This window comes from Bombina bombina, chromosome 5 (assembly GCF_027579735.1).
Source record: "Bombina bombina isolate aBomBom1 chromosome 5, aBomBom1.pri, whole genome shotgun sequence".
NCBI classification, from domain to species: domain Eukaryota; kingdom Metazoa; phylum Chordata; class Amphibia; order Anura; family Bombinatoridae; genus Bombina; species Bombina bombina.
Genome location: NC_069503.1, coordinates 627933459 through 627959299, shown reverse-complemented (window position 1 = coordinate 627959299; position 25841 = coordinate 627933459). Strand labels below are relative to the sequence as shown.

Genomic DNA, 25841 nt, shown 5'->3' with positions numbered 1-25841 from the left:
AGATTGGCTTATGAGACTGCTGGACGGCAGCCTCCTGAAAGAATCACAGTTCACTCCACTAGGGCTGTGGCTTCCACATGGGCCTTCAAGAACGAGGCTTCTGTTGATCAGATATGTAAGGCAGCGACTTGGTCTTCACTGCACACTTTTGCCAAATTTTACAAATTTTATACTTTTGCTTCTTCGGAGGCTATTTTTGGGAGAAAGGTTTTGCAAGCCGTGGTGCCTTCCGTTTAGGTAACCTGATTTGCTCCCTCCCTTCATCCGTGTCCTAAAGCTTTGGTATTGGTTCCCACAAGTAAGGATGACGCCGTGGACCGGACACACCAATGTTGGAGAAAACAGAATTTATGCTTACCTGATAAATTACTTTCTCCAACGGTGTGTCCGGTCCACGGCCCGCCCTGGTTTTTTAATCAGGTTTGATTAATTATTTTCTCTAACTACAGTCACCACGGCACCCTATGGTTTCTCCTATTTTTTCCTCCTGTCCGTCGGTCGAATGACTGGGGTGGGCGGAGCCTAGGAGGGACTATATGGCCAGCTTTGCTGGGACTCTTTGCCATTTCCTGTTGGGGAAGAGATATTCCCACAAGTAAGGATGACGCTGTGGACCGGACACACCGTTGGAGAAAGTAATTTATCAGGTAAGCATAAATTCTGTTTTTTTGTGTGTGTGAATTTCCTAGTCTATAGAATCTCATTATACCCCTATTCCAATGTTGTTTCACTTATTTCATTATGGTCCCCATTGAAATATTTCTGTATTGAATACAGAATTTATTGTGATCTAAGATCAGCCGAGTTTTTTATTTTTAGCGTCTCACCAGTTTTCTGGGAATTTACATTCTTTCCGCTGTACAGCCTTGAGGTTTTTCCTCCATAGAATCGTCAGAATAAATCACATACCTATTCCTTGTACAACAAAAAAATAGCCTCATTATCTTCCAGCATGAGTACTGTGACCTCCACCCCTGAGCTTCAGGACGAATAACTCCATAACCTATAAACTATTAAATACAGCAGCTTGAGTTATTTGAGTGTCACCTACACATACTCGTTCCCTCATTTATATCAACTATTACTTCAACCACTTTGATCTGAGAGTCCTTTTATGTTATCTTTCATGTTTGCTGTATTATTTTGTAGTATCCAAATGCCAGACATTTTTCTTTGTTTCATCTGAAACAGTGTATTGTAAAATATGTTCATTTTGTACGTTGTGTTTTGTGCTGAATTAGTTTACTTTTTGTTTACTTGCTTGTTGAGACTTAGGGGTAGATTTACCATTGTGCAGACAGACATGATCCGCTGTAGCGTTCATGTTCCCAGCACATCGATAAATGCCGACCGCATACGCGGTCGGCCTTTATTATTGCACAAGCAGTTCTGGTGAACTGCTTGTGCAATACCGCCCCCTGCAGATTTGTGGCCAATCGGACACTAGCAGGTGGTGTCAATCAAGCCTATCGTATGTGAACGGGCAGATTGATGTCCGCAGCCTCAGAGGCAGCAGACAAGTTAAGGAGCAGCCGTCTTAAAGGGACACTAAATCCAAATTTTTTCTTTCATGATTCAGATAGAGAATACAAATTTAAACAACATTCCAATTTACTTCTATTGTTTATTTAGCTTAATTTTTTAGATATCCTTTATGGAAGAAATAGAAATGTACATTAATGAGCCAATCACACAAGGCTTCTAAGTGCAGCAACCAATCAGCAGCTACTGAGCCTATCTAGATATGCTTTTCAGCAAAGAATATCAAGAGAATAAAACCAATTAGATAATAGAAGTAAATTAGAAAGCTATTTAAAATTGGATGCTCTTTCTAAATCACGAAAGAAAAAATTTGAGTTTCATGTCCCTTTAAGACCGCTGCTTCTTAACTCCTGTTTCCAGCGAGCCTGAAGGCGTGTGCAGAAACAGGGGTATACGGCCCCATTCGGGCCGTGATAAATTAGCCCCTTACTTTGATCTATTATTATTTTATTATTAACATCACTATAATTAACAATAGACAATATATTCTGCAGCACTAGAAGACAGGTACGTAACACCGTTGTACAGTCTACAAAATGATGAAGAGCAGAAGGTTGTAAAAAAGGTGGTAGAGAAGGCAGGTGGGCTTGTTAGCTTATGTGGTACCAATAAAATAATGGGAGTTACCTTTTCAGCCAGTGAACATGTATACTGCAGTTTCAGTTTTCATTAATTCATTTATTTCTACATTTAACATAAACTGGTACTACTTTTACTGTACATAGAAATGTTGTGAAATGTTTTTTTGATTTGTCTTCACATCACAGGCGTAACTAGAAACCACAGAGCTCAGGTGCAAGAATCTAAGAAGGGTCCCCCACACCCCCCAAAAAAAGTGAATTTGATACATATCTTTTTTTTTTTATTAACATATAACACAGAAAAAAATGTGAATCAGATTACATATCTGCAAAAGGAGGTACCCTGTGCCCAGAGTCTGTGAAATGGCCTGACCCCCTATTACTGTATATAGTGACACTGTTTAACCCACCAGTACTGTATATAGTGAGTCAATGACACAGTCTGTAATCTGCCTGTGAGATGGCTGGCCTGACCCTACCCATCCTAGTACTTTATAAAGTGACCACAGTAGTCTGTGACATGGTCCAGCCCCCCCATACTGTATATAGTGGTACTGTATAGATTAACACTGTTTACCTCCCGCCCCCCCCCCCCCATGCTGTAGTAACAAGGTCTGTAATTTGCTGGTTCCACAAACATACACACATACATAAATACACACACAGTCACATACATACATACATACATACACACATACACACATAAACACCAATGGGTAAAACAGAAACACTAACCCCTGTAGTCAGAGACACTAGTGAAGCATCATGTCACACTCACATGATATCAGGGCAGGCAGTGGCAGCTCAACATTTTTTATTTTTTTTAAGCTGGGCCCACACCCTTGAGGGCCCAGTCGCAATTGCGACCTCTGCACCCCCTGTATTTTTGCCCCTGCTTCATATACAGGATGCCCCCCCTTTATCTGCTTTGAGCACTAGACGTGCAAAAAAAACACAGCACCTTGTAAATTGTGGGCAATTGTGGGCAGTTGTTAGCAGTAATGAATAGACACTCCAACCTCCCATAGAGCAGCCACTGAAGCAATGTTGTCTACACAGTATTGATACATTTAGCTCTAGCTTCTCCTCTTAATACTCGATAACTATGTTTTTACCCCCCTTCCCCCTTAAAATTACTCAACAAATGTACAGTTAAACTATTAGTTGCCAACATTTAAAAAAAAAATTCCAGGGACACTTTGCAGCAGAGCAAGCAAGCGGGTTACTGGAGTATTGACAATCTACTGTTCAACTGCTCCGCCCACTCAGTTCTGCAATCAAAACACACCCATTTGAAAGTAATAGTATAATTTAGACTTATCCATAGTTTATTATACAGATTACAGCACCAAGCTCTTACACCTACTCAGTCTCTGGAACACATTCTGGGCATATAGTTATTTTTACAACACAGCATCAAAATTAGAAAGACAAACAATATGTGAAGCAATTCGATAATAATAACAATATTCCATTAGGAATGAATTATATTTAAATAATACACTATATATATTTATCATCTATCTATCTGTATATATGTATGTATGTGTATATATATATATAAATATATATATATATATATATATATATATATATATATATATATATATATATGCAAACAACAAATGTTGTGCAAAAGAGATTTTCAGGGACATTTCCAGGGACAAAAATAATCCAGGGACATACAACACAATCCAGGGACTGTCCCTGGAAATCAGGGACTGTTGGCAACTATGCTATTCAGTTTGAAGTACATAAGTAGCAGAGTTTATTTTATTCAAGGGTAATTTTTGTAGCATCAGAATGATTTGCAAAGCAACTTAACAATAATATACTTAGAGGCGTACTTTGTCTTTTTATAACTCCACAATCTATATTGTTTAACTATTCACTGTGCTGATCCGGACACGTGTGCAATAGGTATATGTATTCATTGACTCATTTCACAAAGGAATGCCAAATATAACCACGTCAGCGTCATTTGTCTGTTATTTGTGTGAAAGTGCATGATCTTTGTGTGTTCTGCTTTCACACAAATAAATAAAGCACCAAAAATAGCCAAATGCTGATGCCCACAGTCATACTCAGCATTCGTTTGTGAAACAAATTAACAAACATGCCTACTGTGCCAACTCTGATTCCTGTGTGACAGGCACCCATCACAAAATGTAAATGTTTAGAAATCTGCACCTCATGCAAGCGCATGTGCTCACCGACTAGAACAACACTTCTTGTTGCAGATTTGCATTTCTTGACCAATTTGTCTTTTTTTCTTTAAGACAACTCATATCCCTTGCTCACAGGTCTAATGAACATTCTATGATAGAGCTAAGGATATAAGGACTACATATAACAAATTTCCATATGGGTAAATTAGTCCAGTGCATCCTATAGTAAAAGAGGGAAAAGCAGATTTAAAGTGACATTAATCACATATTGATTTTTTTTTTTTTAAAAGAAAAAGATATTTTCTTTGTCTTTTGTTCCCTAGAGATGTCAAAAAGCAAAATATCTAACCTAGATTTTCAAAATGCTGCGAACTGCCTTAAACCAGCTATTTGATTTGCAGCATTAGGTTACAGAATTAGGTTTTGGCCATCTAGGGAGTGTGGGACAAGCACAATTTTACACAAAACCAAGACATGTTTAAAGGGACACTAAACCCAAATTTTTTCTTTCATGATTCAAATAAAGCATTCAATTTTAAGCAACTTTCCAATTTTTTTCCTATTATCAATTTTTCTTCGTTCACTTGCTATCTTTATTTGAAAAAGAAGGCATCTAAGCTAAGGAGCCAACCAATTTTTGGTTCAGAATCCTTGGACAGCACTTAGTTATCATTTAGCCACCAATCAGTAAGCACAACCCAGGTTGTGAACCAAAAATGGGCCAGCTTCTAAACTTACATTCTTGCTTTTCAAATAAAGATAACAAGAGAATAAAGAAAAAATTATAATAGGAGTAAAATAGAAAGTTGCTTAAAATTGCCTGCTCTATCTGAATCATGAACGATAAAAATTGGGTTCAGTGTCCCTTTAATGTATTGTAAACCCCCCCCCCCCCCCCGTTGACAGACTGTAGTATAATCTTGAGAAAATGCAGTAAGCATGGTTACTGAGCAGCTGATTATATCACCTGTACTCTAATTCTCTCCTGCTGAAAAATCTGGCTTGTTTGTGACCCAAGAGTAGTGAAATTAAAGAACCCTAACCCTCTTTAGTGCACTGATGAATTTCCAAACTAGAGCTTTGAATTGAAGTTTATAGGCCTGCAATATTCTCAAAGTGCATTTATGTTAATTTTCTAATATAAGAGTCAATAAAGAACATTTGACATCAGATTTTTCAAATGTAATTTGTATCTATTTCAGAATTGATCATGTTGTTGCACCCGGTAAGTGCATCTTATTGAGGACTTCAGTGACAGTTTATAATAGGATACAACACGTTTACCCCTCTTAATAAATTGCTGTATATTTATTGCTATCTCCATCAACAAAACTCTACCAATTTGCATGTGACATAAATGCAATAGGATAAATGTGCTACTGCTTTCTGAACATTATAAGCATTCAAATATTGCTTCTTTTTTTTTAAAGTATTTGTTGCAGTCAAGAAGCATCTAGGTTGCTTTTACTGCAGAATGAATCATGTTATGTAGAGTCTAGCAAGATCTTAGATGTACTTAGCCACTTATGTTCAATCACTGTGTGAGAGCTCAACACTGGTACAAAACGTGTTCCATCAGTCTCTCAAATAATATTGTCTCATGGATTTCCCACAGATTGCTCTGTGCTTTTCAAATTTTCTGCATCTCAGAAGCAACTAGTCCTGAATACTTCAAAAACACACATCAAAAGTCAGCTCTTTAAAAGCATATACATACATAAATAGCTCTCCTGTAGCTGAACTCTAGAATACTGTGCAGAAAAAAGTTTTGTTTTGGGATGTAAAAGTTTTTTTTTGTCTTAGTTAAAGGGGCAGTCAACTAAAATGTTTTTATTGTTTAAAAAGATAGATAATCCCTTTTTTACCCATTCCCCAGTTATGCACAGAAAACATGGTTATATTAATACACTTTTTATCTCTGTGATTACCTTGTATCGCAGAAAAACTTTTTTTTTTCCAGTATCAGTTTGTTGCTTCTGTTTTCTTTGACCAATTTGTTCATCTACACAAATTTAAAGGGACAATATTTACACATGGGCATCTACTGGGTCGTCTACTGAAACCTCCTTCATATCCTTCTGATTAACACATTTATTATTTGTTGTTTAAAGGTTACAATTATCTTAACAATACTTGTGTTTATTAAAGAGCAACATAAGTAATTGGTTTATTGATTTGGTCACCCTTTTTGTGTTCATGCACCAAAGTACATGACTGAGAAAGTAATGCAGGTCATTAAAACCAAAAGCATTTATTAATAGCTCTATATTACTGAAGGAATTATGTATTGGTTCAGAATGCAGTTGTATAGAAAGACGTTCTCTAAAGAAAAGTAAAAAAACAGCTTTAAAAAAACAAAACAAACAAAAACATGTCAGTCACATTTAGTTTTCCTCTGGATTTGTAATAAAAAATATGTTGGCATGAACAAATCAATTCTGAGATTCTAATGGCATTGAACCACAATCTCTACAGCATGTGCCCTATTCATTTAAATCTAAATGTTTATAGCTACTGTGTTTCTATAGAAAATGTTGGGCAAAAATAATTATTGTTTAATGGGACATTAAACCCAAATTTTCTCTTTCATGATAAAGATAGAGAATACAATTTTAAACAACTTTTTAATATCTAATTTGCTTCATTCTCTTGATATTCCTTCCTGAAAAGCATATCTAGATAGGCTCAGTAGATTCTGATTGGTGGCTGCACATATTTGCCTCATGTGATATCTAAATCATGAAGCAAATTAGATAATAGAAGTAAATTGGAATTTTGTTTCAAATTGTATTCTCTGTCTGAATCATGAAAGAAAAAATTTGGGTTTAATGTCCCTTTAACATGATAAAAGTGGGCTTAAGTAAATGTGTAGTTATTTATTTCTGTTGATTTCTTATTTTTCTCTTCAGGATTTGATCAATTTCGTATTTACAGCTGTGACTCCCAAAATGCAGATATTAGAATGCATGTACATCAAGCAAGCAATCGACCTTCTTAAGGTACCACTAAACACATTAAGATTCAGTAGGACAACCCCAATGGTTTGATCAATAGGATATTAGCTAATAGTCTACTAAAAAATGTAAAATGCTATACACAGGTGCCTCATGGACATATTTTGAAAGAAGCAAATTATTGGAAAGTTGTTGGAATATCTATCCTGAGTGATTGGTAAATATTATCAAATTTACTGCATTCGCTTGGTATATTTTGTTTAAATGCATACCTAGATAGGTATAGGAGAAGCAATGCACTCCTGGGAACTAGCTGGGGATTGGTAGCTACACCCATATGTCTCTGTTCATTGACTTACTAGATGTGTTCAGATAGCTTCAAGTAGTGCATTGCTGCTCTGGAGATTACTTTAACTATGTGTTTAACCTATTTGCAGGGATTAAAGACATTGTTATACGCAAGCAGAAGTGCAATAATAAAATGTTCTAACATTTTAAGGGGCATATTTATCAAGCTCCGTATGTCTAAAGACCGCTGCTCCATAACCTGTCCGCCTGCTCTGAGGTGGCGGACAGAAATCGTCAGAAATCAACCCGAACGAATACGATCGGTTTGATTGACACCTCTGATTGGCAGCGAATCTGCAGGGGGCGGTATTGCACCAGCAGTTCACAAGAACTGCTGGTGCAATGATAAATGCCGAGAGCGTATGCTGTCGGCATTTATCGATGTGCAGCGGACATGACCCGCCATATCGGATCATGTCCGCTCGCACCATAATAAATATGCCCCTAAATCTTTTTATGTCCATTAAAGATTGAAATTGTCTATTATCCGATCCATTTAAAAAACAAATCTTTGCTTCTTGTCTGTTGACAAAATCTTGATGAATATAGTGAATTCATATGTTGGTCTTAAAAGTATTTAATTTGTTGCCCTTTATTTTTCTAGGGTCTCTTGCCAGACAAGGAGGAGAAGCAACCCAGCCAGGAACACATAGCCAGGCTTTTTGTCTTTGCAGTGATGTGGTCAGTGGGAGCCCTTCTAGAACTAGACGACCGCATGAGGATGGAGAGGTTCATGCGCGAACATTCTGCCTCTCTCCAGCTCCCCGATGTAAGAGGAGAAGAAACCATTTTTGAATTTGTCATTAATGAAAGTGGACATTGGGATCATTGGTCTAAAAAGGTGGGGACCTGTAATTTTATGTTACACTTCATTACAAATGATGAACTGAAAAGTAACAATATTCTTATTTGTTACTGAGGATTAAAGACTGTAGTGCTTTCTATTATGGTATTGTGAAGTTTTGTGCTATTTGTTCCTAGAATTAATTTAATTTTAATTAATTTAATTGCACAGTTTTCTTTTCTAACATATGTGTCCTCCTTAAAAGCGGCAATATGGCAACCCTAACCGAGAGCATGTTGATTGATTATGGGTATCATATTTGTTCCTGTGTAGCATAAATGTCTGAATATTACATTTGTCTCTACATGGACAGCTCAGACAACAAGTAAAAACCGTATGATACAACTATCTTATAATAGTTTTAGTTTCTGGGAAACATATTTACATAATGTTGTTACCCATACAGGGGACAGTTATAAACTAAGCACTAGAAGAACATTTTGATTGTAAAGAGATATGTTCTTAGTCTAAAAATATCTACTGTTTTATGATGCTAACATAACAGAAAGAAAAACAATTTTTTCGTTGATTATTGCTCCTTAGTCAAGAAATCCCTTTGTAAAAATCATTAGGTTATTGTATTTTGTCTTTGTTGTATGATTTCTGAATCAGCACTGAAAACCCACATTTTTCTTTCATTATTCAAATAGAGAATACAATTTTAAACAACATTCCAATTGACTTCTATTATTTAATTTGCTTCATTCTTCAGATATCCTTTGTTGAAGAAATAGCAATGCACATAGGTGAGCCAATCACACAAGGCATTTATGTGCAGCCATCAGCAGCTACTGAGCCTATTTAGATACGCTTTTCAACATAGGATATCGAGAAAATTAAACAAATTAGATAATATAAGTAAATTGGAAAGTTGCTCTTTTCTAAATCATGAAAGAAACAATTTGGTTTTATGTCCCTTTAAGCAAGGAAATGCTCACTACATATGTACACCTTTACAACTATTTGAATGTTTTCTTTGCATGTTGTTGTGTATATAATGGCTACCAATAATTGTCTAATGATTGTAAAAGAGGAAAAGAAATTGTAAAATCTGAAATGCAGAAATTGTAAAATGAGTCTGTTTAGTAATTAACATCTGAAAACAGAAATCACTGATGTATCCTTTCTATAGGATTGGAATAGTTCACAATGCATAGCATCTCAATAATTCTTGCAGAGCCATTAAAGGAACACATAGAGATGTTTAATTATGAGTTCTTAAACAGTTGTCCTGTTGTCCCTGTAATGTAACTCTAAAAATGTGAGGCTGCCAGTTCTTAGAATTGGAAGTGCACACTGCAGTCTTCAAGCCTAACCCTGTTACATTATCAGCCTCTAATTGGTCTCAGCTGATTTTAATGTGTTTTGCAGTACAATAATCCATTTTTTAAATTCACAGAAATTAATCAATAAGAAAGTCACATTATTCAATTATTTTTAATTGGATAATGTGGGCTTCTTACTGATTTTTTTTTTTATTTAAAAATAGATTATTGCACTGAAAAACACATTAAAATAACTCTTAACAAATTAGAATAATACCCTTAAATAGATCCAGGCAGATAGATAGGTAGACAGCCAGACAGCCAGACAGCCAGACAGATAGATAGATAGATAGATTGATAGATAGATAGATAGATAGATACAAATATAGACAGACAGATAGATGGGATTATGCATAAGGATGGAAAAACAAATCCCTTCACAAACAATATTGTATTTCCTTTCTCTCAATGCAGGTGCCTGAATATGTTTATCCAAAAGATTCAGTACCAGACTATGCCTCAATTTTGGTGCCTAATGTTGACAATGTTCGTACAGATTTCCTAATGCACAGCATTATGAAACAGGGTAAAGCTGTATTGCTTATAGGTGAGCAGGGGACAGCAAAAACAGTCATGATTAAGGTAAGTACCAATATAGCTAAAATATTTGTCTTTGTAAAAATCGGAATCATGAAAGTTTAATTTTGACTAGACTGTTCTCTTCTGAGCATGGGCAAGAAGATGACTTCCTATTAATATTCAGTAAATGCTAGAGAAAGCCAACTCAATTTGTTCTAGAAGATTTATGACATCAAGCTTTAAATGTCTTCCTGTAGAGACCTCAGCCTCCTTGTGGGGCTGTGACAGGAAGTAATGGACCCTGCATGAATGACATTAAAATAAGAAAAGAAAGGTCAAATCCTTTTAAAATAATACATATTACAATTTCTAGTAAGTATAACCCACTGCTTAAAACAAACTTTCATATCGCTTTAAAGTAAATATTGTCTTTGTTAAATCTAAAACAGGACTTTTCAATATATAATAGAGTTAAAAAAGATAAGAATGTTCTTGACCTCAAAAATAAACATTTTTGATTATGGGGTCTGTCATCCATTAATTGTGCTGTTGGAATGTTTCTTAAGAGCCAGTGAGCTTCTATCCCACAAACCAGCTGAGTAGAGATATGCACTTCCTCTTAGTTTTAAAATCAATATAATCAGCTTTTTATGCAAAAAATAAAAAATAAGTTTGAATTTAAATAGTGTTTCTTCATATGCATGATACAAATTTTAATGTCCTTTTAATGGGACATGCAACCCAAAATCTTTCATATGTGATTAAAAAGAGCATGCCATTTTAAACAGCTTTCAGATTTACCTGTATTATCCAAATTGCTTCATTCGCTTGGTATCCTTTGTTGAAGGAGCAATAATACATAATTGGGAGCTAGCTGAACACATTGAATGAGTTAATGACAAGAGGCATATATGTGAAGTTACTAATCAGCAGCTAGCTCCCAGTAGTGCATTGCTGCTCCTAAGCCTACCTAGGTTTACCTAGGAAGAAGTAAATTAGATAATAGAAGTAAGTTGGTAAAAATGATATGCTCCATCTGAATCATGAAAGAAAAAATAAATTCTGCAGGTCCCTTTAACTAATACTTGCTGATGTATTTGGAAGTTTTTAGCAATGTTTTCCTATGTGGAGACTATGACAGAAGATTCGAGAACAATGATTCAAACCCCATGGAGTAAATCGCAACTCAGTTTTCATGTAATGGGATATAAAAGTCAAAATTAAACTTTCATGGTTCAGACAGAGTACTTCTATTATCAAATTAATTTGATCTATTGGTATCCTTTGTTAAAAGACATACCTAGTATGATAGCTTAAGGAGCAGCAGTGTACTACTTGGACCTTGCTGGTGATTCATGGCTACACACATGCCTCTAGTCATTGGCTCAACAGATGTGTTCAGCTGGGTGCAAGTAAGCATTGCTGCTGTGAAGCTGATTTTAACTAGGCGTTATTTTCAGTGGTTAAATAGATAGTTCTATTTAAGCAACAATTCAATTATAATATGCTCTAACACATTAATAGAACTGAGTATGAGTTATTCAAAATCTGGAAAAAAAGCATTTATTTTTTTCAAAATATAAAAAATAATATGTAAAACGTAAATACGTCAGATTACTTTAATTTTTAACACCAAAATGTTTAGAGAAATGTAAAACATACTTTGTTGACTCTCTCATTTATAGAAATAACAAACATGTAGGCGTAATACGAATGATAATGGGGATATATTACACATGATAAGGAAGATTATATAAGTGAGTAAAATTGCTCTGATGTATTTTCCTGCATTTCTGTTTGGCACATCCTTCTGAGATTGCACATTAGACTGGCAGAGGCACAAGGACATATTATATTTTAAAATTAAACTCCTTTGACAATCAGGGTGGCTGCCTTGTGAACAAAAACTGTCAGGAGCTGCTATTAGAGATACAGTATATACAAAATGAGTTCTTGGAAACCATCCATCCCTTCAAACAGGATTGAAGGTGCTTTTTCCAGAGTATGATGATTTCATTTTATGACCCTTTACATTTACACCTGTCCCTTCCATAACTGCGTTGCTATTCTTTTGCTATAACGAATAATTGGACTTGACAAATAATCGGTTAAAGTGATGCTAAACTCAGAAAAAGTCTATCATGCATATGAAAGATTACCAATCAAACACTAAATACATTTTATGCACAGTATTAAAGGGACACTAAACCCATTGTTTTTTCTTTAATGATTCAGATAGTTCATGCAGTTTTAAGCAACTTTTTAATTTACTCCTATTATCAATTTTTCTTCGTTCTCTTGCTATCTTTATTTAAAAAGCAGGAATGTGATGCATAGGAGCCGGCCCATTTTTTGGTTGAGAACCTGGGTTATGCTTCCTTATTGGTTTGCTAAATGTAGCCACCAATAAGCAAGTGCTATACAGGTTGCTGAGCCTAAAATGGTCTGGCTCCTAAGCTTTAAATTCCTGCTTTTTAAATAAAGATAGCAAGAGAACGAAGAAAAATTGATAGTAGGAGTAAATTAGAAAGTTGGTTAAAATTGCATGCTCTATATGAATCATGAAAGAAAAAAATGGGTTTAGTATCCCTTTAAGTTTATTTCCTTCTCCCTCTAGTCGTGGGTGCCGCCATGTTGAAATCTAGCTTTCTCTGCATTCCAGTGCTGATGTGTTTGCACACATGTAGCAACTCTCCAACAAATATCTGCAGTGTAACCTAGGTTCCAAAATGGCAGCACCCATAATTAGAGGTAGGTGCATGAAATGTATTTAGTGTTTAATGTCCCTCTAAAGCTCTTTAAATTGATGATTTACAGAACATGCATGTTGATGCGAAACTGATACTCAGAAGATGCTCATTGGATTTTAAGAACAACTCCCACTGTTCTGTTGGTGGACAGGAACTTCCTTCACCAATATAAAAGCAAACTTATCATAGAAGACATAGTAAACAAACAAACATTCCTTCTTTTAGCTGCACAAAGAAAAAAATATATATTTAATTTTAATCCTATGAATTTTGCTGTCAGAAAAGAATATATTCTAGGAAGACATTTTAACAGTAAACTAAAATAAAATTATGCGTATAAAAGGAATGCACTTTATTTCCCTAATAATAATAAGGAAAAATTGAAATAAAAAGTATCAAGTACAAAATGTAATATGTTGAATACTGGTCAACATTTAATTTTGGCAGTTTTTTCAACCACTGTTATAAAATATTAAAGATGAATAATCATAATTGGTCAATTTACTATAGGTTTGACATTTAGTCATTTATACTGTGATCAAAGTCTATTAACATTGTGTGTTTGTTTTTTAAACACATTTTACTACCAAAATATGAACTGCATATAAAGGACACAATTTAAATAACATGTAGCAGTTCAAATGTTCAAAATAGCTCTTCGCTTTTGGGTGCAAAAATGGTCATGTGACAGAAGTCCTAGTGAGGAAATATCTGTACACACAAGCAACCTCACATGCATTTTAGAAAGAACTAATAAACAATTTTGATGCTTTTGCTTAAGCATGTTTAATCTCCATGTTTATGTAATTGACTTTAATACAAACCCGGACTTGCATGTAATTACATATTAAAAATCATGTTATATATTTAAAATGAATACAAAATAATTTGAATTTATTTGCACTAATGTAAAACCAGTGCATGATGAAAGTTAAAGGGACAGTCTACTCCAGAATTGTTATTATCTAAAAAACTTGATAATCCCATTATTACCCATTCCCCTATTTTGCATAACCAACACTTTTATATTAATATACGTTTTACTTCTGTGATTACCTTGTATCTAAGCCTCTGCAGAGTGACCCCTTATCTCAGTTCTTTTGCCAGATATGCATTTTAGCCAATTAGAGCTGTTTTCTATATGACACACATGCACTAGCTCTATCTAGCTGTGAAAAACTGTCAAAATCAAGGACTTATAAATTAGCATATGAGCCTTTCTAGGTTTAGCTTTCATCAAAAGCTACCAAGAGAACAAAGCAAATTTGATGATAAAGTAAATTGGAAAGTTGTTTAAAATAGCATGCCCTATCTGAATCATGAAAGTTTAATTTTGACTAGACTGTCCCTTTAACTTAGCTTAACCTTTTTGTGACCCTTGAAATAAAACTTGTTAAGATAATAATACATCATGAGTAGTTGGTTTACTGTGGTGCAAACATTCTGTTTTCAAGAAAACAGTATTCATTAAAATAGATCATTTTATTAAATAAAATCATTGACAACAGAGATATATATAAAATGTTTGTATTTTTTTTATTAATAATCTTTTTTTTTTGTCTTTGCATGGTGTACCGTGTTTTTAGCTCTCATTTTATGAGAAGAAACATGGTCTACAACTGTTATTGTCACCTACTGTTATAGTCACCTACACTTCTTTGCATAGTATGATACTGAATATATCATATGATATGTTCTTTATTTACTCATAAAAATAATTGTTTATCTGAGACTTGCATAATGTTTCATCATTTTAATGATGATACATAATGCTGAAGGCCCAAAAACAGTAGATATAATTTGTCTAATACATAGCCACATGTGGTCTATCTCACTTCAGTTCTTGTGACCAAATGCTTTTTTTAATCGCCCTAAATGTATAATAATCAAGTTGACTAAAGTCTATTGGCTCACTGGGAGAAATGTAAATTCTGTCATGTATGTCAACCTCAAGGAATGGAGTTAAAACATTCTGGATTAAATGGGCTGAGAGCAATTTTTATACAAAGTAAAATCATAAGATAAGTAGTTAGCTTGCACTTTCTTTGAACTATAGTAATGTACAAAAGTGTTTGCAAACCTCTTTTTGTCCAAAGCTATAGAAACCACACCTAACATTTGGCTCCAGCAAACCGAACAGTACACATACGCAAACCTAATTCTGCGGCACACACCAGCTGTCATATTTCTTTGTTGGAGTTTGGGCCAAAACATAATAAAGAGTTGACATCATGAAATCTCAGCTGTGGGTCCTCCAGGATTTAAATAACTCAAAATACCAGCTGGTATTGGAAGTCATGCCTTATATCAGTATGTCACTGTTGATCCATCATCTTCATTACTTGCAGATTTTTGTTGCAGATCTATATTGTTGTTATAAAACCATATTTCTGTTTTCTTTAAGGGCTATACTAGCAAGTATGATCCAGAATTACATGTCACAAAGTCTTTGAATTTCTCTTCTGCAACACTTCCAAATATGTTCCAAAGGAGTATTGAAAGCTATATAGATAAACGAATGGGAACCACTTATGGACCACCAGCGGGGAAGAAAATGACAGTTTTTATTGATGACATAAATATGCCTGTGATTAATGAATGGGGTGACCAGGTAATTCCAGCTAATGGGTTTAACATCAATTTTAGCTTTGAATAACAAAACTATTATTATGCACATTATACCAATGTTGATCTAATCTTGAGCCATATATTGAGTTAATTGTACATGTTTCATAAAGGGCAATTATTTCAGAAAGTATTATTGTAGAATTACGTACACATTTTAACCTGCAAATTATAATATGAACAGGCATATACTGTAGATAAAAAAAATGTAGGCCATTATAAAATTCAATTGAATTTCATATGAATATACATTCATACTGTAAATAGTTTTTTTTCAAATAATTTCTAGAAAAGAGAAAATTCACTGTTATATTTATACATGGATGGCTTTGTAGCTTTTCCCCATTTTCTGATCCAAACAGACATCCTTATGTAAAATCGTGTGTCACACATTTATATAGATAGACCTCATACATGTTGAAATGCATGTAAACAAATACTTCCATACAGTATTCATATTAAAATAAAATAACCCTTCTCAGTTAAGCACCTCATTATAAGCCTGAAATGCTTATTAGCTTGAAGGAAGGGAATTTGTATTAGCTTCTGAGAAAGGGGATTTGTATATCCCTCAAATATCACATTAAAGTTCACTGTATGTAAAAACCTGTGAGTGATTTAGAATACTTGAGTTATATTATATTCACATAGCACCCAGGTGGTTGTCCCAGAAAAGGAGCAGACTCACAGCCAGCAAGTGATATTACTAGGACCTGATGGGTGGTGATGCATGTATGTCTCTTGTCATTGGCTCAACAGATGTAGTTCACTAGGTCATAGTAGTGAATTTCTGCTCTGGAGCTGACATTAACTATGAGGTAGATTCCAGTCTTTACAATCCTGTTTATAGGCTACCGACCTGTGTTATAAGACCATTTCTGTATTGTGAAATTTTCTGATCGGATTTGAGCATATAATGAGAATATCACCCATATAATGCATTGACAGCAATGCCTTTGGCAATCACAATGCCCTGATCACAGGCTTTGCACTTTATTTCAGCAACAAAAGGGACACATTGGGTCCGATTTATCATGCTGCGAATGCAGCTGTTTCCGTGCTTTCAGGCTCGCTGAAAACATAACTTAAAGGGATACTAAACCAAAAAAAATTATTTAATAATTCAGATAGAGCATGCCATTTTAAGCAACTTTCTAATTTACTCCTATTATTAAATTTTCTTTGTTCTCTTGCTATCTTTATTTTAAAAGCAGGAATGTAAAGCTTAAGAGCCGGTCCATTTTAAGTTTAGCACCCTAGATAGCGCTTGCTTATTGGGTGGGTACATTTATCTACCAATCAACAAGGGCTACCCAGGTTTTGATCCAAAAATGGGCCGGCTCTTAAGCTGTACATTACTGCTTTTCAAATAAGGATAGCAAGAGAACAAAGTAAATTTCATAATAGAAGTAAATTAGAAAGTTGCTTAAAATTGCATGCTCTATTTGAATCATTATAGAAAAAAAAAATCTGGGTTTAGTGTCCCTTTAAGAAGCAGCGGTCGCTGATCTTTAACTCGTCCGCCACCTCTGAGGTGGCGGACAGCAATTTTCCCGATCACATACGATCGGGATGAATGACACCCCCTGCTAGCGGACGATTTGCCGCGATTGATTCACCCGCCAGTTAATAAATCTACCACATTGAATTTAACACACAAATGGTTTGATAAAGTGCCAAACTGGAGTCTTCTACATGTTGCCAGTATTCCAAGACAATGTGAAATAATTATTTTCTCTTGCGCATGCACAATACACTCAGGAATGGCCACAGACTTTAGATGTTTTTATTAATATATGGTCTAGATTCATTAAACCTATATTCAGCATTATTGCAAAGTCCTTAAGTAGTGGGCGGGGCATACATTTATATATTTAGATGTATTTAATAGATATATACAGTACATGATATCTTGTACAGCTAACAAGATCTGCAGGAAATGTGAGAAAAAGGAAATCACAGCCATTACATCTAGAAATGACAGTTTTGTTTTTATTTCATACTTAATTATAAATTACAGCAATTTAATTTTAAACGAGATTTCTATCAACAATCGGGTATTTGTGATTGGGATTTAACAGTTTTCTGTTCAGTCCTGTTTATTGGCGACCTAGATCAATTGCACACGTCTGGTCTGCATCCATAATCAGCAGTTTCAAAAATGGAGTCTGTATTTCATGTTATATCAGAATTTTTTTTTAAGATTGGGGGTCAACCCCCTATGTGATTAATACCTTTGCAGTAGTTAAATATACACAGTTATATGAAAGCAGTAATGCAACAATAAAATGCCCTAACAAGCTAGAGCATTCTCATTTTGCAATTGTATGCTTCTTTAAAGGGACATGAAACCCCAATTTTTTCTTTCATGATTTAGAAAGAGCGTGCAATTTTAAACAACTTTCTAATTTACTTCTATTATCTAATTTGTTTCATTCTCTTGATATTCTTTGCTGAAAAGCATATCTAGATAGGCTCAGTAGCTGCTGATTGGTGGGTGCACAGAGATGCCTCGTGTGATTGGCTCACACATATGCATTGCTATTTCTTCAACAAAGGATATCTAAAAAATAAAACAAATTAGATAATAGAAGTAAATTCGAATGTTGTTTAAAATTGTATTCTCTAACTGAATTATAAAAGAACATGTTTGGGTTTAGCGTCCCTTTAAGTTTTAAAAGTGCTAAACACTGATTTTTTCTTTTTTTAGATTAAAGGGACAATCCGGCCAAAATATAAATGCACACAGATTAATTAAACTGTTTTAATGTTAATATTTTTCTCTGCACATTCATGTGAAGCATAGCTAGATATTTTCAGTGCACCAGCATTTTAAATATTGCAGCTACTCAGAGCACTGGTGGGGCTTGTATTATGTCAGCAAATAACAAATTCAGTCATTATCAGATGGTACAAGCACCTTAGGCTCTCTAAGAAAGTGTAGTGTTTAAAATGCTGGTGCACGGTGCATACTTAAATACACATTTGAAACAGCTTTACCTTTCATTAGAAACATTTTAGCTAATACATGCATATTACAAAAATGCTTCTATTCAAACCTGAAATGTATCCATGTCGATTTCTATTTTTTGCTGGAATGCCCCTTTAATAAAAACTGAAGCTTTGTTAACTCTTACTACATGTATTTCTATTTGTCAGTGTCTCTTTAACAATAATTACAAAATTATGCCTGGTTTTAGCCTTTTATAAAAGATGACTCATGTACAAACCAAATGTATTGTTATAATCTTGTAACAATGAAAATGCTATTTTGAAAAAAAAATAAATAGAAAACTTAATTTCATTTTGATTGCTTATTCACTGATTTTGTTTTGTATATACCTGATTATATATATGAAATATTGAAACTTGGCATGAACCAGTTTTCCTCCATGTTGGTTGCCAACCTTCTTCAAAGTCTCTTTAGCAAAAGTAGTTAATTTTTCTATGTACATGATGTGCCAGGTGCATATTTTATGCACAACTAAATTAGCAGTAATTATGTTCCATACAGCTGCAGCGCAACATCTGTTATCTATAAAAAGATAGGCAAATTGTTATTTTTTCCTGATGTTAATGAAGTCTCTTTAGTAACTCACCTTAAAGTCCAGAACAAAGGGAAAACATGATGCATTTGCAGATTATGGGCCAGATTACAAGTGGAGCCCCAAATTATCACGCCCGCAAATAGGCAAATTTGGTCGTTTCGGGACGAGTGATAATAAACCAGCCATAACACTGTAAGAAAATAGCACTTATAAAATTAATCAGAGATCAGATCTTTGGTTAATGTTATAAATGTGCCCCAAATGCCACCAAAATACAGTGTAGTGTATTTTATTAACAAATAAAGATAGCAGCATCTTTATTTTTTAATAAAATAACTGCACTAGGTAGTATTTTGGGGCTAAAGTTGGCAGGAGTGGGGTGTTAGGAAAAAAAATGGCACTAAAAAGTGCCTTTACATAGCGGTCTATGGGAACTGTGTGTTCCCTGTAAATATATATTTATATGCTTAAATATATATAAATATAATCATATACATATATATTTAAAGTTGCTGCCATTGCTGCGCTATTTACCCCCTTCGCTGCGCTTTGGTTCTGATGCCGTCTCTGACGTCATCAGAACGAACCTCTCATTGCATCCTTTGGAAGTGCACTCTCATGAGCGTAATGCTTCCTAGCAATGTGAACGTGAGCTCGCGTTCACATTGCAATCTACTTGTAATACCAGCACACATTAGCATGCGCTCATATAACTCAATAGACTGTTAATATCACTAGCGCACAAGTGATATTTAGCGATCCACTTGTAACCTAGCCCTATATATTTAAAAATAAAATAAAAAAAGATATATAAAACTCCCCCCTTCACGTGTCGCCACTTTGAGTTGATGTTTTTGATTTTTTTAAAGGAATCTGTGTAGAAAGGTGGCGGTGTGGTTATTTTTATGTCCATCTTCATATCTGATTACTGTGATTACAGTCCTCTAGAATCCCTAAGAAATGGGTCATCTATTCTCTATGAATGCAAAGATGAGAGAGCTCTAGTGAATAGGCCAGTTAGAATAAATTAGTGTTTGTAGAGACTGGAGATCTGCTCCTCTTGAAGGAAATTGTTGAGAATCTTGTGAGTATACACAATGCATGACAATGGTGAAGAACATAGATATCCCGTTAATCACACCAGCTATTTTACTTTTGTTTTGTTTTTTAAATAATAAGGGGGATACATTAGTATCGGAAACCAGTATATAAGTAAATAAAAACAAATAAAGTATCTTTTTGAAAAATCTGTCTGTCTGTCGATCTGTCTGTCTATGTATCCATTTGTCTATGTATCCACCCATCTGTCTTTCTGTCTGTCTATCTATAAATTTGCTACAGCTTAAAGGGACACTGTACCCAAAAAAATTCTTTTGTGATTCAGATTAAGCATGAAATTTTAAGCAACTTTCTAATTTACTCCTATTATCAAATTTTCTTCATTCTCTTGGTATCTTTATTTGAAATGCAAGAATGCAAGTTTAGATGCCGGCCCATTTTTGGTGAACAACCTGGGTTGTCCTTGCTGATTGGTGTATAAATTCATCCACCAATAAAAATGCCTTCTTTTTCAAATAATGATAGCAAGAGAACGAAGAAAAATTGATAATAGGAGTATATTAGAAAGTTGCTTAAAATTGCATGCTCTTTCTGAATTACAAAAGAAAAAATTTGTGTTCAGTGTCCCTTTAACAAATAAGTAGTAGTCATTGGTAGTTGGCTTTAAAAATCAACCAAGCGAGAGTTGCAGTGTACACATTATGGTAGATATGGAAACAATAAATGACTGTGTATGTAATATTTATTTGGCAGATCACAAATGAAATAGTGAGGCAGCTTATGGAACAGAAAGGTTTCTACAACCTGGAAAAACCTGGTGAATTCACTAGTGTTGTGGACATCCAGTTTGTGGCAGCCATGATACATCCAGGAGGGGGCCGTAATGACATCCCACAGCGCTTGAAACGCCAGTTTACCACGTTTAATTGTACACTTCCATCAAACTCCTCCATTGACAAGATATTCCGTACCGTGGCAGAAGGATACTTCTGTGAGCAGCGAGGGTTTCCTGCTGACGTATGCAGTCTGGCTTCTGCCCTGGTGCCATCTACCCGTAAAATCTGGCAAGCAACTAAAATAAAGGTGAGTGTAACATATTTTATACATTGAAAGGTGGAATTATTATGCATAATATGGCAACTCAGCAACTAAAATAAAAGTAATTGATCAAACTGTATTACAATTGATCAGACTGGCAACCAAACCAATCATTTACACTAACTTCTCCAGTGTATAATGTTTCTTTTTGTAATAGTAATATGAGTATTATTACCTCTCTACTCCCTTTTATATAAGCTCATTACTTCTGTATTGTTAGACCTTAGCTGAATGTTCTGTTATATTAATACCTATCACAGCTAACTCAATTTGAAAAATTCCAAAGATAAGCTATAAGCATATACTTGTTGTTTGTCAAAACTAAAAAATAAATCTATTCAGTAAGAACTATGTTTATGCAGAAGTTACTGTGTTTTTTGGATGGAGTTGCTGGCAGATATCACAGGCACAGTGTGTTTCAACTTGTTCGGTTGGAAAAAGCATTGCTGTTTGTATCATAGGATTATGTCTAAGGATTTGTTTTCAAACCCCAGGACAAAAGTTGTTCTGGTACTGTAGGCTACTAACACATTACAAAGAAACAGTTTCATTAGCAATATGAATTAGATGAATAACTAAAAAAGAAAAAGCTTAAAGGGACAGTAAAGTCAAACTTATTATAGAGCATGACATTTTAAACAAGTTTCTAATGTATTAAAATTGTCCTTGTTCTCTTGTTATCCTTTGTTGAAAAGGATCAGCAATTTACTACTGAGAGCTTGCTGAACACTTCTGGCAAGCTAATCACAAAAGGCTTATACTGTGTATCTGCAGCAGCCACATAGGTGGGCGGAGTTTGGCTATTAAAAACAGTTGCAGCAAATAAGGTCTTAATGCATTTAAAACATTTTCAGAGTCACCCACTATGTTGATTTATTGCAGAAAAATCTTCTATTTACAAACTGTTTATTGTCCATTTAATAGTTTTATGTAGCTAGCTTAGTGACTAGAGCAGTTAAGAGAATACTCTGTAAGTATGTATTGGCTAATATGTAGACCAGAAGGCCACAACATATTGCACTAGTACAAAACCAACTTTATGTGACACCAAATTATTTTTAACCTGTTTCTGGGTACTGTCATATGCAATCTGTGCAATGCTGCAGAATGTAAAGGGACATGAATATCAAAATGAAATATTTTTTATTTAAATAGTACAAGTAATTTTAAGACACTTTTAAATTTATATATATCATCAAAATTACTTTTTTCTTTTGGTATCGTTTGTTGAAAAGCATATAAACATATCCTCAGCAGAAGCAGCAATACACTATTTGGAGCTAGCTGGTGACTACACACATTTGTTTCTTGTCATTGGCCCATCGCAGGGGAGTATATTTTGGCAGATGGGGGGCCGGCATATTTGAGCCTCTGTTGGGAGTGACAGGCTATAGGTAACTTTTAATTAGCTCTAGTTATCCTATAAGTACTGATCTGGCACAGAATTCACATCCATCGGGCAGGGCCGGTGTTCTGTCGAGAACTCCAATCTGTCGAAAACTCCAATATGTCGTCACTTTCAGGTATTTCCATACATCTGATTGGTCCGTGTCCTGTGAGTGACAGGATTCACAATCAATCAGATAGGCCCTGTATTCACCTATCTTCACTATCTATTTTGCCTCCGCCTGGGGGGTTCAAGGTTTACTTGGGATGTATGCCAAAGGGTCTGCGGTGGCCCCCCAGACAGAGGCAAAACAGATATTAAAATAAAAGAGTCACCGGAAGTGACGTCAGATTGGAGTTTTTGACGAATTGGAGTTCTCGACAGAACACCGGCCTTAGGGCAAGGCAAACAAGGCGGCCGCCTAGTCCCCCGCGCTGTTGCCAACTAATGCTGCAAACATATATATATTTTTTTAAGAAAAACTCTGCCTATTTTGTTAATAGTAGTAGGAGCAAGCTTAGCACACTGTCAAAGCCAAGGGAGTTGGATAGGCAGCGCTCTACCCAGCAAAATCAAAGTGTTTATGTGTGGGCACTGGGCAGCAGGAGCTTAGTGAGGCACACAGCAGGCCAGCACGTTCTTTACTTGCGATATTTGCTAAGAGTGGAGTGGAACTGACCACCAGCATGGAGGCACTTAGGTAGCTTATTATAGTGAACCATCATAGGCAGAGCAAACAAAACTGGCTGGTCACTGATTCCTCATACGGTGCAAACTGCTGGGTGAGTTATGTTATGTGGTAGTTTTACACACTGCACCTATTTCTGTAAAGTATTGCTGTGTCAGAGCCCGGTAAGGGTTAATCATAATTTATCATAGATTGAAAAGCAGAGAATGTTGCCCCAGTTTACAGATTATGCACAGAGGTGAGCAGTGTGTGAATGAAGCACAGAAAGTAACTTATGCTCAGTTTATAGTCTCACAAAATGTTAATTTTATTGCTAGAGAGGCTGGGAAATGTTGTTGTCATTATTATCCTACAGAGAAGGACAACACTTCACAAAAAACTTAATTACTAAACAACCCAAAATAGATTTGTTTTCTTCCAAAGTAAAAAAACCTTCTCTAGATACACGAATATCTTAACCACTGGTGGTCCCATTCAATAACAGCTGCCTTATTTACATGCCCTGTGCCGAGCAACGAGAGGGGTAACTGAAGCAGAAAAGCTAGTAATAAGTAGTAGGCTGATGTTGCTAACATGTACCACCTGCACACTTAAAGGGACATAATACTCATATGCTAAATAACTTGAAACTGATGCAGTATAACTGTAAAAAGCTGACAGGAAAATTTCACCTGAACATCTCTATGTACAAAAGGAAGATATTTTACCTCACAATTTCCTCAGCTCAGCAGAGTAAGTTCTGTGTAAAAAGTTCAGCTGCAGCCCAGCTGCAGGTAAAAAATAATAATGAGGATATGAACAGCAGCCAATTAGCATCAACAGTTCTGAGGTCATGAACTCTTTTACTGTGATCTCATGAGATTTCATAGAAAACTTCCTTAAACTGAATAGGGAAATAACATGAGAGTGCACAAGGCTCAATCCTTAGCTGTCCCGAGACAGACATACTGATTTGCTGCTTAGAAGTCCTTTAAAAAAACAGTCAATCACAACCTCACATCATATTGGTAATCATGTACCTTTTTTCACCATTAAAATAATTAATGTGCTAATGCAGCCCTGAAACTCAAACTGTTTTATATGTTGAATACTAAGTGTCAGCTAAATGTAAAGGGCCCCCTATACCTCTGTTCATTACAAATATGGCCAAAAAAGAAGTAACACTGTGCATTTTCTTTTATGTGTTACAGGCAACTATGGGAGTGATAAATAATTTCTATGTTTGTGCTCCTGGTAATTCAGGGGGTTAAACCACTATGTACATGTTGCTGGCAACCAAGGGGATACATGTGTGGGCTGTGTGTGTGTGTGCTGTGTTAGTGTGTGGGGGTGGCTGTGTGTGGGGTGTATGTGTGTGTGGGGGGGCTGAGTGTTGGCTGTGTGTGCGGGGGGAGGCTGTGTGTGGGCTGTGTGTGGTGGGGTGTGTGTGCTGTGTGTGTATGAGTGGGCTGTGTGTGTGGACTGTGTGAAGGTTGTGTGTGTGGGGACTGTGTGTGTGTGAGTGGGTGGGCTGTGTGTGTGTGGGCTGTGTGTGTGTAGGTTGTGTGTGTGTAGGGTGTGTGTGTGTGTGGGGTGCGGGTGGGGTGTGCGTGTGTGGGCTGTGTGTGTGTGTGGGGTGGGGGATGGGTTGTGTGTGTGTGGGGTGGGTTGTGTGTGTGTGGGGTGGGTTGTGTGTGTTTGTGGTGGGCTGTGTGTGTGGGCTGTGTGTGTAAGGTCTGTGTGTGTGTAGGCTGTGTGGGTGGGTGTGTGTGTGTGTGGGGGGGCTGTGTGTGTGTGTGGACTGTGTGTATGTGTGGGGTGTGTGTGTGTGGGGGCTGTGTGTGGGGGGGGGCTGTGTGTGTGTGTGTGTGTGTGTGTGTGTGTGTGTGGGGTGGGCTGTGTTTGTGGGCTGTGTCTGTGTGTGTGTGGGTTGTGTGTGTGGGTGGGCTGTGTGGGAGTGTGGGCTGTGTGTGTGTGTATGTGGGCTGTGTTTGTGTGTAGGCTGTGTGTGTGGGGTGTATGTGTGTGGGCTGTGTGTGTGGTGGGCTGTGTGGGCTATGTGTGTGTGTGTGTGGGCTGTGTGGGTGTGTGGGCTATGTGTGTGTGTGGACTGTGTGTGTGTGAGCTGTGTGGGTTGTATGTGTGTGTGTGGGGGTGCTGAGTGTGTGGGCTGTGTGTGTGTGGGGGGGATGTCTGTGTGTGTATGGACTGTGTGGTACAGTGCATTGCCCCATTTCTTTAAAGGGACAGTCTACACCAGAATTTTTATTGTTTTAAAAGATAGATAATGCCTTTATTACCCATTTCCCAGTTTTGCATAACCAACACAGTTATAATAATATACTTTTAACCTCTGTGATTATCTTGTATCTAAGCCTCTGCAAACTGCCCCTTTTTTCAGTTCTTTTGACAGACTTGCAGTCTAG

General features: G+C 36.0%; 1 protein-coding gene across 1 annotated transcript in view; it reads left to right on the top strand.

The window, feature by feature from the left end:
- The window catches only part of LOC128661578 (dynein axonemal heavy chain 5-like), a 671317-nt gene that overhangs the window by 369105 nt on the left and 276371 nt on the right, over nt 1-25841 (top strand). Inside the window, 5 exon segments of the mRNA XM_053715820.1 lie at nt 7201-7290; nt 8198-8434; nt 10177-10344; nt 15436-15642; nt 21017-21346. Of these exon segments, the coding sequence (XP_053571795.1) occupies nt 7201-7290; nt 8198-8434; nt 10177-10344; nt 15436-15642; nt 21017-21346 (1032 nt within the window).